Raw genomic sequence first — 12,493 nt, forward strand, 5'->3', positions numbered from 1 at the left:
TCTTCTTTGGTTCATTCATATAAATGGTTCCTGTAAAGTAGCAAATAGCTGGGAGACTTATGCAACAACAGCTATGGGTGTGAAGTTGCACTGTTTTTTAAAAGATTTTTGAATGGAAAAATCAACCTTAAAGATGAGAGCCCAGAGTCCAAGGTTCATGGGCTCTAATAATGGAGTGCAGTACGATGCACAGGCTTTCATCTGCTCCGCTGTGCCTTTATTGTTGTTCGATCAGCTTACACCCCTAAATCTACATTGTAGTGGTGTAACCATTGTATATATTGGTTGATGCCTGTCTGTCCTAATTTTCTTTCACTTTTATGTATTTTAAAAAGGGGTTGAGTGAATATTGTGCCACCTTCTTAGTGTTTAACAATTTATCTTTTAGTGAAGTTTTTTTTTTTCACGTTTTAAAGAAAGATGTCAACTTTTTTTTTCCTTTTCAAGTGCCCGAACCGGGAGAGTTATATTTTAGTTTTAGCAAATAAACATTTTTCTTACGAAAGTGTTTCAAGATTAGGATTGACGGCTGAGATATGTCAGTGTTCATTAATTCATTAAAGATTCCTTTGGTGGAGAACTATGATTTAAAAGTAACGTTTTCTTTCCCATGTATTTTTAAAATTAGTTTGTTTTTTGGTAGGTGTCTTGTCCTTATTTAGTTCACTATGTTGTTTGATGAAATAACATTTCAAAATCAACTCCTCAGGCAGATGTGTTGTCCGAAAGCAGTTGCAGCACCCAGTACGAGTCCTTTCTTGATAGCGAGTTCACCTCTGTAGAAGACAGCAATATAAAGGGTATGTGATTTAAACCTTCACTCTGAGATTGTGTTTGGATTGATGATATCTTGTGTGCCTTAAATATATAAGCATGAACCGGCTTGATTGCTCCACAGCAGTGGAAGTTCTGTTGTCTAACATTATGCTGAGAGAATGCTATTGAATGTTCTCTCTGTTTAATGAGTGGGTGAGGAGGATAATTCCTGGTCCACTTAGGTTTAAAGGGTTTGGATCAAAAGAATGAATCATGCTTAGTGTTTGGGAGGGTTGCATAGTAAGTGGAAAGAAGTGGACAAACAATCTGAATGGATTAGTGTTTAGATACACCATTTAGTCTCTGAGGGTTACAAATTTCATTAAAAATACATTTTCATGATAAGCCTATTCCTTAGCATGGAACACCTTTGTGCATCATCTTGAATGTAATTTAGGACTTTCAGTCAATAATCTGACTGCATTGCAAGTTTATTTTATTATTTAGTCATAACAAAAAGTAGTGAACATTGCAAAAATGTAGACTTAATTACAAGAGAATGACTGCATTGACCCACAAAGAAGTCCCAGCATGATTTGGCAGAAATTATAAAGTGTGTTGCTTATTGGCCACATAGTAAGAGGGCAGTGAATGCCAGTAGTAGGGAACAAAGTTTCTAGTTACACATTATTTGTGTTTTTGCAGTAAATGCGCAACAAAAAAGTGGTTGCTTCATGATCAAGTTTAGAGGCCTATAAAAAAACCTTAGGTTTTGTACATTTTCACTGGCAAAATATCATAACTTGTGATCTTTCGAGATTTCTTTTTTTCTTTTTAGAGAAAAATGTATGGTAATAGCTTTCACTGACCAAAGTACAAAAACATATTTAGCTCACCTACCTGTTGCACTGCTATCAATCTGGGCTTAGACTGTGCAAGGTAAAACTCCGATATGAAGGCAGATATAATGAACATTACCCCTGATATAATCATGTTTGGGGCTTAAACTTCAGTGATCAGTCACTAGCTTATGAAGACTACTACACCAGAGACTTGCCACCTACTTGGAGACAAGTGTTGAACAGTTAAACTCTTATTAGATTTCATCCTAAACAGAACCACACCATTTTCCTGAGTTATCTGAAGCCTGAGGTTGAACTATGACTTTGCATTGTTTTTCCAAATTGATCTAGTCACTAATGGGACTTGTGTCCAAATCCTTTAGTTAATATGTTTCCTTCTTATATTCACCCAAGTGTACAAGACACGCATGCGGAGGGAAGAACCTTGATTCCCTGTATGGGGTGACTATTATAATAATGATTAAATGGGACCATTGTTCAAAGAAACTAAAACTAGTCTACAATATATTGCTCTAATGAATCCACATTTGTGGATGCCTGCCCTTGGACTTCTCATTTGCTTGTATCTCGCCATCGCAGAGTGTCACCTTTCCACGTTTTGCTAGGCCAAAATCACATTGCCAGATTGTTTTCACCTTACATTGCTACGTAGACCCATAGATCCACCAAAACATGCACACAGACTGACATTGACACACTTGTTGAAAAAAGTCAGATTCAGATGCTCTTATTTGGATGGAAAATACCCTCCTACTTAAGACACACAGTGGTGTAAATTTGTACCCCACAGGGAATATAAAATTTATCACAGTTTTGGGGGGAGGGTACCTCTAATTGTGTTAATTCGGGAATCCTTTGAAAAATGTTTATCTGCTTCATCGTGAGATCATTGTAAGTGGTTCAGTTTTTTAGGGAGAATATTACTTGAAGAAGCGGTCTAGGTACTAATATACACCTGTGACCACAAACTGTCTGTAAAGTATTTTCCCCATTTAACTTACTTTGAGCAACTCTGGATCAATACAACTGTTCAAGTATTGTAAATGATTGGCTGCTGCTCCACGTGCCACAGCAAACACTAGTTTAAGCAGACACAAATCAGGTTATCTACAAACATTGTAAAGTATTCAGACGTAAATCGGGTTCTTGTCCGCTGAGAACAGGTAGTTAAATGAGCAGCTATTTGTTAGAACGATATTCACACCATGCTGACTTTGCAGTTTCAATTATTTCCTATGCCAAATGTGGCTATACGAATCATTGATTGTGGGGGTGAGCCAGATCTTTTTGGTATCTACCTAGAGGATTTGACAGCATTTTAAAATCAATATATCTGAGTGACCCATTGTTATGTTGTCGAATTAGTCGGTTCCGTAGCCAAATAGGCATTGCTGTGAGTGGATATGGTGCAATATTTGAGCCGAACTATATTTTAGAGCCCCTGTCTTACAGTTTGAATCCATTTTCATGTGACTCTTGGTTACCAAAGTAAATATGAACAAGTTACTTACCTTCGGCAACAAATTATCTGGTAGAGACATATTCTAGTTGCAGATTCCTTAACTTTGAATTTCCCCCATGTGTCAGTCTGGATCCGGAGATTTTTTTCTTGCGCAGTACTCCAGTGCGACATTAGGTGGCGTTGGTAGACTGCGCGTCCGGGTTGGTGGTCGGCTCATCAGTTATGATGTCGCAGGTCGTATAAACCCCGGAACTCTGACGTCAGTTTCTTTTCACAACTTTACCAGCCAGAAACGCAGAGCCATGAAGAAGACTGACCCTGGTGCGTCAGAACTAGGTCCCTGAAAGGGAAGTCCCTGTCCCCAGAAACCAGTTTGCAGAGCAGGGAGTTTGGGTGGGTGTAAGGAAATGCCTCCTTGGCATGGTCACCCCCTGACTTTTTGCCTTTTGTTGGTGCCAGTTATGATTGAAAGTGTGCTGGGACCCTGCTGACCAGGTCCCAGCACCAGTGTTCTTTCCCTAAACTGTACCTTTTGTTCCCACAATTGGCACAGCCTTGGCACACAGATAAGTCCCTTGTAAATGGTACCCCTGGTGGGTGCCAGTGTGGGAATTATTGTAAAATGCACCCATAGGGCATCTTAGAGATGCCCCCTGACTACCAGTCTGACTCGTAGTGCTAGGCTGACCAGTTTCTGCCAGTCTGCCACAACCAAACGAGTTTCTGGCCACATGGGGAGAGTGCCTTTGTCACTGTGGCCGGAACAAAGCCTGTACTGGGTGGAGGTGCTTCTCACCGCCCCCTGCAAGAACTGTAACACCTGGTGGTGAGCCTCAAAGGCTCATGCCTTTTGTTACAGCACCCCAGGGCATCCCGGCTATTGGAGATGCCAGCCCCTCCAGCCACTGCCCCCACTTTTGGCGGCAAGGCAGGAGAGGATAATGAGAAAAACAAGGAGAAGTCACCCACCAGTCAGGACAGCCCCTAAGGTGTCCCGAGCTGAGTAGACCCCGCCTTTAGAAATCCTCCATCTTGAGTTTGGAGGATTCCCCCAATAGGATTAGGGATGTGCCCCCTCCCCTCAGGGAGGAGGCACAAAGAGGGTGTAGCCACCCTCCAGGAGAGTAGCCATTGGCTACTGCCCTCCTGACCTAAACACACCCCTAAATTTAGTATTTAGGGGCGACCCAGAACCCAGGAAATCAGATATCTGCAACAAGAAGGACTGCTAACCTAAAAGTCCTGCAGAGACGACGAAGTTGACAACTGACTTGGCCCCAACCCTACGGGCCTGTCTCCAGACTCAAAGAACCTGCACAGAGATGCATCCGATGGGGACCAGCGACCTCTGAGGACTCAGAGGACTGCCCTGAACCGAAGGACCAAGAAACTCCTGAGAACAGTGGCATTGTTCACCAACAGCAACATTTTTGCAACTTTGAAACAACGTTTAAAGAACTCACTCTTCGCGCCGGAAGCGTGAGACTTCACCCTCTGCACCCGACGCTCCCGGCTCGAGCTTCAGAGAAGCAACACTGCAGAGAGGACTCTCAGGCAACTGCGACCTCGTGAGTAACCTGAGAAGACCCCCCTGCACCCCCACAGCGACGCCTGCAGAGAGGATCCAGAGGTTCCCCCTGACCGCGACTGCCTGGTAACAAAAAACTTGATACATGGACCAAGCACTGCACCCGCAGACCCCAGGACCAAAAGGAACCAACCTCCAGTGCAGGAGTGACCAGCAGGCAGCCCTCTTCCTAGCCCAGTTGGTGGCTGGCCCAAGAAGCTCCCCTGTGCCCTGCCTGCATTGCCTAAGTGACCCCCAGGTCCCTACATTGCTTTCTATAACAATCCCAACGCCAACTTTGCACACTGCACCCGGCCTCCCCTGTACCGCTGAGAGTGTCTTGTGTGCCTGTTTGCTTCCCCCCCAGTGCTCTACAAAACCCCCTGGTCTGCTCCCAGAGGACACGGGTACTTTCCTGCCAGCAGACCGGAACCGGAGAACCCCTGTTCTCCATAGACGCCTATGTTTTTTGGGCCCTCCTTTGACCTCTGCACCTGACCGGCCCTGTGTTGCTGGTGCAGTGACTTTGGGGTTGCCTTGAACCCCCAACAGTGGGTGCCTATGCCCAGGAGACTGAACTTGTAACTTACCTCAAACGTAACGTAACCATACTTACCTCTCCCAGGAACTGTTGATTTTTGCACTGTGTACAGTTTTAAAATAGCTTATTACCATTTTAACCTATACTGTGTGTACTACTGTTTTAATTCAATGTTCCTTACTTACCTGTGCAGAGTACCTTGCATTTTATGTATTTACTTCAAATCTTGAATCGAGTGGTTCTAAAATAAATTAAGAAAAGCTATTTTTCTATATAAAAACTATTGTCCTGGAGTTAAGTCTTTGAGTGTGTGTTCCTCATTTATTGCCTGTGTGTGTACAACAAATGCTTAACACCACCCTCTGATAAGCCTACTGCTCGACCACACTACCACAAAATAGAGCATTAGAATTATCTAATTTTGCCACTATCGACCCGTAAGGGGAACCCTTGGACTCTGTGCACACTATCTCTCACTTTGAGATAGTATATACAGAGCTAACTTCTCACAGTGGGTTAATAAGGAATGTGCAACTAGAATATGTCTCTACAGATAAATCGTTACTGAAGGTAAGTAACTTGTTCATCCTTATATTAGAATAGATACCCAAGCAATACCATCCCCGGAGGCGGGTCTGTAGGAGGCTGGCCTAGCTTATAGTGGGTACCTTGTGGTACTTACACCTTGTGCCAGGTCCATTTATCCCTTATTAGTAGATTAGAGGTGTTCTAGCAGCTTAGGCTGATAGAGGTAGCTATAGCAGAGCAGCTTAGGCTGAACTAGGAGACATGCAAAGCTCCTACTATACCACTTATATCACTTAGTACTATATCATAAGAAATCACAATACTTGGAGTTACTAAAATAAAGGTACTTTATTTTAGTGACAATATGCCAAAAGTATCTCAGAGGATATACTCCCTTAGGAGGTAAGTAATATACACCAAATATATACACAAACCAAAATCAGGTAAGTAATAGTTAGAAAAGCAGCGCAAACAATGTAGAATCATAATAGGGAGAAATAGGCCTAGGGGCAACACAAACCATATACTCCAAAAGTAGAATGTGAACCACGAATGGACCCCAGGCCTAGTGTAGTGTGTAGAGGGTCACTGGGAGTGTAAGAAAAAACTAAGGGTGTCCAAGATACCCCACCCCAAGACCCTGAAAAGTAGGAGTAAAGTTACCCTACTACCCCAGAAAGACAGTAAAGTCGAGATAGGGGATTCTGCAAGGACAACAACTGACTGTAAAACAATGAAGACAGATTCCTGGACCTGAGGACCTGTAAAGGAAGGGGAGCCCACTAAACCCCAGATAAAGGTGCAAAAGGGCTGCCTCCGGTTGGAAGAAGCCAAAGATTCTGCAACAACGGAAGGTGCCAGGAACTTCTCCTTTGGTCAGAAGATATCCCATGGCGTGCTGGAGGATGCAGAGTTGTTTCCACGCAGAAAGACTGCAAACAAGCCTTGCTAGCTGCAAGAGTCGCGGTTGAGGATTTTGGGTGCTGCCAGGGCCCAGGAAGGACCAGGAGGTCGCCCCTTGGAGGAGGAGACCGAGGGGGCGCTCAGCAACTCAAGGAGCCCATGCAGAAGCAGGCAGCACCAGCAGGAGCACCTGAACAGGCACTTAGAAGATCTGAGGACGACGGTCGACTCAGAGCAACAAAAGAGGGTCCCACAACGTCGGAGTCAAACTCACCGAGTTGGGCAATGCAGGACGGAGTGCTGGGGACCTGGGCTGTGCAAAAGTACACAGAAGCCCGAGCAGCTGCAGTTCACGCAGTACACAGGATTACTGTCTGGCGTGGGGAGGCAAGGAATTACCTCCACCAAATTTGGACAGAGCGGCCACTGGACTGTCGAAGACACTTGGATCCAGCTCCTGTGTTCCAGGGACCATGCACGTCAGGATGAGAGGGGACCCAGAGGACCGGTGATGCAGAAGTTTGGTGCCTGCATTGGCAGGTGGAAGATTCCGCTGACCCACTGGAGATTTCTTCTTGGCTTCCAGTGCAGGGTGAAGGCAGATAGCCCTCAGAGCATGCACCACCAGGAAACAGTCGAGAAAGCTGGCAGGATGAGGCGCTACAATGTTGCTGGTAGTCTTCTTGCTACTTTGTTGCGGTTATGCAGGCGTCCTGGAGCAGTCAGCGGTCGATCCTTGGCAGAAGTCGAAGAGAGAAGTGCAGAGGAACTCTGGTGAGCGCTTGCATTCGTTGTCTGTGAGATGCCCACAGGAGAGACCCTAAAAAGCCCACAGAGGAGGATTGGCTACAGAGAAAGGTAAGCACCTATCAGGAGGGGTCTCTGACATCACCTGCTGGCACTGGCCACTCAGAGCTGTCCATTGTGCCCTCACACCTCTGTATCCAAGATGGCAGAGATCTGGGACACACTGGAGGAGCTCTGCGCACTTCCCGTGGGAGGTGCTGGTCAGGGGAGTGGTCACTCCCCTTTCCTTTGTCCAGTTTCGTGCCAGAGCAGGGCTGGGGGATCCCTGAACCGGTGTAGACTGGCTTATGCAGAGATGGGCACCATCTGTGGTCATCAAAGCATTTCCAGAGGCTGGGGGAGGTTACTCCTCCCCAGCCCTTCACACCTATTTCCAAAGGGAGAGGGTGTAACACCCTCTCTGAGAGGAAATCCTTTGTTCTGCCTTCCTGGGACCAGGCTGCCCAGGCCCCAGGGGGGGCAGAAACCTGTCTGAGGGGTTGGCAGCAGCGGTAGCTGCAGTGGAGACCTCGGAAAGTTAGTTTGGCAGTACCCGGGCTCTGTGCTGGAGACCCGGGGATGCATGGAATTGTCCCCCCAATACCAGAGTGGTATTGGGGGGACAATTCCATTATCCTAGACATGTTACCGGGCCATTTTCGGAGTTACCATTGTGAAGCTACATATAGGTATTGACCTATATGTAGTGCACACGTGTAACGGTGTCCCTGCACTCACAAAGTCCTGGGAATTTGCCCTGAACAATGTGGGGGCACCTTGGCTAGTGCCAGGGTGCCCACACACTAAGTAACTTTGCACCCAATCTTAACCAAGTGAGGGTTAGACATATAGGTGACTTATAAGTCACTTAAGTGCAGTGTAAAATGGCTGTGAAATAAAGTGGACGTTATTTCACTCAGGCTGCAGTGGCAGTCCTGTGTAAGAATTGTCTGAGCTCCCTATGGGTAGCAAAAGAAATGCTGCAGCCCATGGGAATCTCCTGGAACCCCAATACCCTGGGTACCTAGGTACCATATACAAGGGAATTATAAGGGTGTTCCAGTGTGCCAATCAGAAGTGGTAAAATTAGTCACTAGCCTGCAGTGACAATTTTAAAAGCAGAGAGAGCATAAACACTGAGGTTCTGGTTAGCAGAGCCTCAGTGATACAGTTAGGCACCACACAGGGAACACATACAGGGCATACTTTATGAGCACTGGGGTCCTGACTAGCAGGATATCAGTGACACATAGGCAAAAACAAACAAACATACATACAGTGAAAATGGGGGTAACATGCCAGGCAAGATGGTACTTTCCTAGTGGGTCTGCAAACCAAGATCATACTAGGATGTCCTGCAGGACCGAACAGGCAAAGTACTCGTCCATTCGGATCTGAATGTCCAGACAGTAGTGTTTGGTGAATGTGTGCAATGACACCCACGTTGCTGTCTGGCAGATGTCCAGAACTGGAACTCCACTTGCTAACGCAGTGGTTACAGCTTCTGTTCCAGTGGAGTGAGCATGCAAACCCTCTTGGGGTTACTTTTTAGCCAATGCGTAACACATTTTAATGCAGGTTTCTACTGAGCCGCAGTGAATGCAGGAGGTCCGCCATAGTCTGGAGTTGGGGGACGGTATCCTGAGGCGAGCTTGCCTATAACAGCCAGTCGTCGAGGTAGGGGAAGACTGAAACCTCTAACCTGTGCAGATGAGCTGCGACCACCGCCCACACTTTGTTGAACACCCAAGAGGGCGCCTCCCAACCGTGCCAGGACCAAAGGTGCTCTGGCAGGGTCAGACAGCCCAAAAAAGAGGTACATGTCCTTGTAAAATTCACATCGCTGGGCAGGGGTGGGTCCGGCACCTCGATACTCAGGGAGGCACAGAGCAGACCCAGAAGTTGGCTCTGAGGATGGAGGTCTAGAGTGTCGACGCTCCTTTTTCAGTAAAGCATCATCCGACTGACGAGGTGAAGTCTAAGAACGTTTGCTCTTCTTCGACCTCTTATGTTTATCCGAGCGTCACGAAGATTTCGAATGGGACGACGATTGTGGGCTCTGTGAACGGTCTCAGGACCTTCCTCTCGACCAGGAGCAACGTGGGGCTGAGCACTAGGCCACAAGAAGCTTTAAGGACCGATTCCTCAAAGCCTTAGGGTTCTTGGCCCAGCACTCGAAGCACGACTTCTGGTCATAGTCTTGCTCCAAAGACACACGAGGTGCAGATCTGTCATGGACATTGTAGTAAGTTGGCCTGGTGTGTGTTGAGCACTTGTGATATAATCACCTTATACCAGGTACAGGTATCCCCTGTTAGTGAGGTGTAGTCAGTGTATAGGGAGACAGGCTCTCTAAAGGTATGAGCAGCCAAGACTTATCTAGGAGACATGTAAAGTCACACAGCACTCACACATGAAAGAACCACACAGTGTTACAAAAATAAAGGTACTTTATTTCAGTGACACAAATACTAAAATACTATGTAGGCTATACCCCAACTGGAGGTAAGTAAACACACTATTATATATACACAGTAGCAGTCGGGAATTAGCATAGAGTGCAATAGAAAACAGTGAAAGCAATAGTAAGTACTGAAGGCCTGGGGACGGCCAAACCATATACTAAGAAAGAGGAATGTAAAAGTTGATTCCCCTACCCAAGGAAGTGGAATCGGTAGAGGGAAACTGGAGGGACTAGGAAACTAACAAGGTAAGCACTAGAGTGCTCCCCCCCAGAGATCAGGAGAAAAGAGATAAGTACCTGGTTCTCCCCAAACCCACCAAAAGGATTTCACAGAAGGATATTGCAAGACCCAGACAAGGCTGCAAGAGACCAAAGGTGGATCCTGGAATAGGAAGACCTGTAAAGAAGGGGATCAAGTCCACTTCACGTTAGTGTCCGGTGGTGGCAAGAGCCACTACCCACCTGTCTTTGGATGCAGGACCAGGTCGACAGTGGATGAAGACAGCCGGCAGTGCAGCACTGGAGCAGCTGAAGAGTTCCTGGAGTGATGTAGTCGACGTTTCATGCCGGAAGAAGGTGTGGAAAAACCAACAAGCCTTGGCAAAGACATATGCCGTGGATGAAGAAATGCGGAGCTGCCGAGGACCAGAAACATCCAGAGGGACTTCACCCATGGGGTCAGGGAGTCCCGAATGACCGTCAGCAGTGAGGAGAGTCACATGCAGAGGAGGGAGCCCCCACAGGTGACAAGCACAGGAGTCGAAGTGATGCCCATGCAGCACACCTAGGAAGGGGTCCCACTTTACAGGAGAAGCACGCAGATGGCTCTGCGTCCCAGGAAGGAGTGCTGGGGCTTAGCAGAGCCTGAAGATCCCTTGAAAGCGATGCCAAAAAGCCTTGGTAGCTGCAGGAGACATGGCGCACTGGGGTACTGTCCTGCGTTGAGAGGCAAGGTCTTACTGTCTCCGAAGTTGGACAGCTGGTAGAGAGGACCCAGAGGACTACTCCAGACCTGTAATGCAGGATCCATGCAGCTCCAGAGGAGAGGAGATGCACGCAGCCAGCAGTCATTGTAGGTAGTGCCTGCGGATGCGGGGGAGTGACTCCTTCACTCCAAGGGAGATTCCTTTTTTCTTCTTGTGCTGGCTGAAGCCTCTTTCCTCTTAGAGAATGCACAGATGGGGAAATGTTGCAGTTGCTGGAAGGAGCCGGAGAATCAATGTTGCAGAGCAGAATCGTCGCTGTAGCTGCAGATTGTAGGTTCCTGTGAAGTCCAGTTGCAGTTCCAGTGGCCAGAATTCAAAGTAAACGTTGCAAAGAAGTCCTGCTGGAGTCTTGCACATCGAATCTGAGGATCCTACCAAGAGGAAGACCCTAAATAGCTCTGGAAGAGGGATTGGTCATCTAGCAAGGTGACCACCTATCAGGATCGGGCTGTGACGTCACCTGCCTCACCTGGCCACTCAGCTGCTCCCAGAAGTCCCTGCCAACCTTGGGTTCAAGATGGCATAATCAAGTGGCCACCTGGAGGCGCTCTTGGCACCACCCCTGGTGTGGTGATGGACAGGGGAGTGGTTACTCCCCTTGACATTGTCCAGTTTCGTGCCAGGGCACTCCAGCTAGTGGAAATGCCAGCCCCTCCTGACACAGCCCCCACTTTTGGCGGCAAGTCCGGAGGAGATAATGAGAAAAACAAGGAGGAGTCTCCCACCAGTCAGGATAGCCCCGAAGGGTCCTGAGCTGAGGTGACTCCTGCCTTAAGAAATCCTCCATCTTGTTTTAGAGGATTCCCCCAATAGGATTAGGGATGTGCCCCCCTCCCCTCAGGGAGGAGGCACAAGGAGGATGTAGCCACCCTCCAGGACAGTAGCCATTGGCTACTTCCCCCTAGACCTAAGCACACCCCTGAGTTGAGTATTTAGGGGCGACCCTGAACCCAGGAAATCAGATTCCTGCAACCTGAAGAAAGGACTGCTGACCTGAAAGCCCCGCAGAGACGACAGAGACAACAACTGATTTGGCCCCAGCCCTACCGGCCTGTTTCCAGACTCAAAGAACCTGTACAGCAATGCATCCAGCGGGACCAGTGACCTCTGAGGATTCAGAGGACTGCCCTGCATCTAAAGACCAAGAACCTCCAGACAACAGCGGCTCTGTTCAAAAACAGCAACCAAGAAACCAACTTTAAAGAGACTCTCTCCCCACTCCGGAAGTGTGAGTCTTCACACTCTGCACCTGACTTCCTCGGCTCGAGTTCAGGAGAACCAACACCGCAGAGAGGATCCCCAGGCGACTCCAACAACATGGACACCCTGTGTCAACCTCCCTGCACCCCCACAGCGACGCCTGCAGAGAGGATCCAGAGGCTCCCCCTGACCGCGACTGCCTGGTAACAAAGGAACCCGACGTCTGGACCAAGCACTGCACCTGCAGCCCCAGGACCGAGAGGAACCACCTACCAGTGCAGGGGTGACCAGCAGACGGCCCTTATCCTAGCCCAGTCGGCTTGCCCGAGAAGCCCTCCCTGTGACCTGCCTGCATCGCCAGAGTGACCCCCGGGTCCCTCCATTGCTTTCAATGCAAAACCCAACACCTACTTTGCACACTGCACCCGGCTGCCCCT

General features: G+C 47.8%; 1 protein-coding gene across 3 annotated transcripts in view; it reads left to right on the forward strand.

The window, feature by feature from the left end:
* LOC138285541 (proteoglycan 4-like) overlaps positions 1-12,493 on the forward strand; it is a 788,550-nt gene that overhangs the window by 152,770 nt on the left and 623,287 nt on the right. For all 3 annotated transcript variants that reach the window (XR_011201610.1, XM_069225611.1, XM_069225612.1), the window contains exon 4: positions 710-800. Coding sequence is in view for 2 of the 3 variants with exons in the window: in XM_069225611.1 (XP_069081712.1) it covers positions 710-800 (91 nt within the window). In the remaining variant the exon portion in view is untranslated. The remainder of the gene's footprint in view (positions 1-709; positions 801-12,493) is intronic.

This window comes from Pleurodeles waltl, chromosome 3_1 (genome assembly GCF_031143425.1).
Source record: "Pleurodeles waltl isolate 20211129_DDA chromosome 3_1, aPleWal1.hap1.20221129, whole genome shotgun sequence".
NCBI lineage: Eukaryota > Metazoa > Chordata > Amphibia > Caudata > Salamandridae > Pleurodeles > Pleurodeles waltl.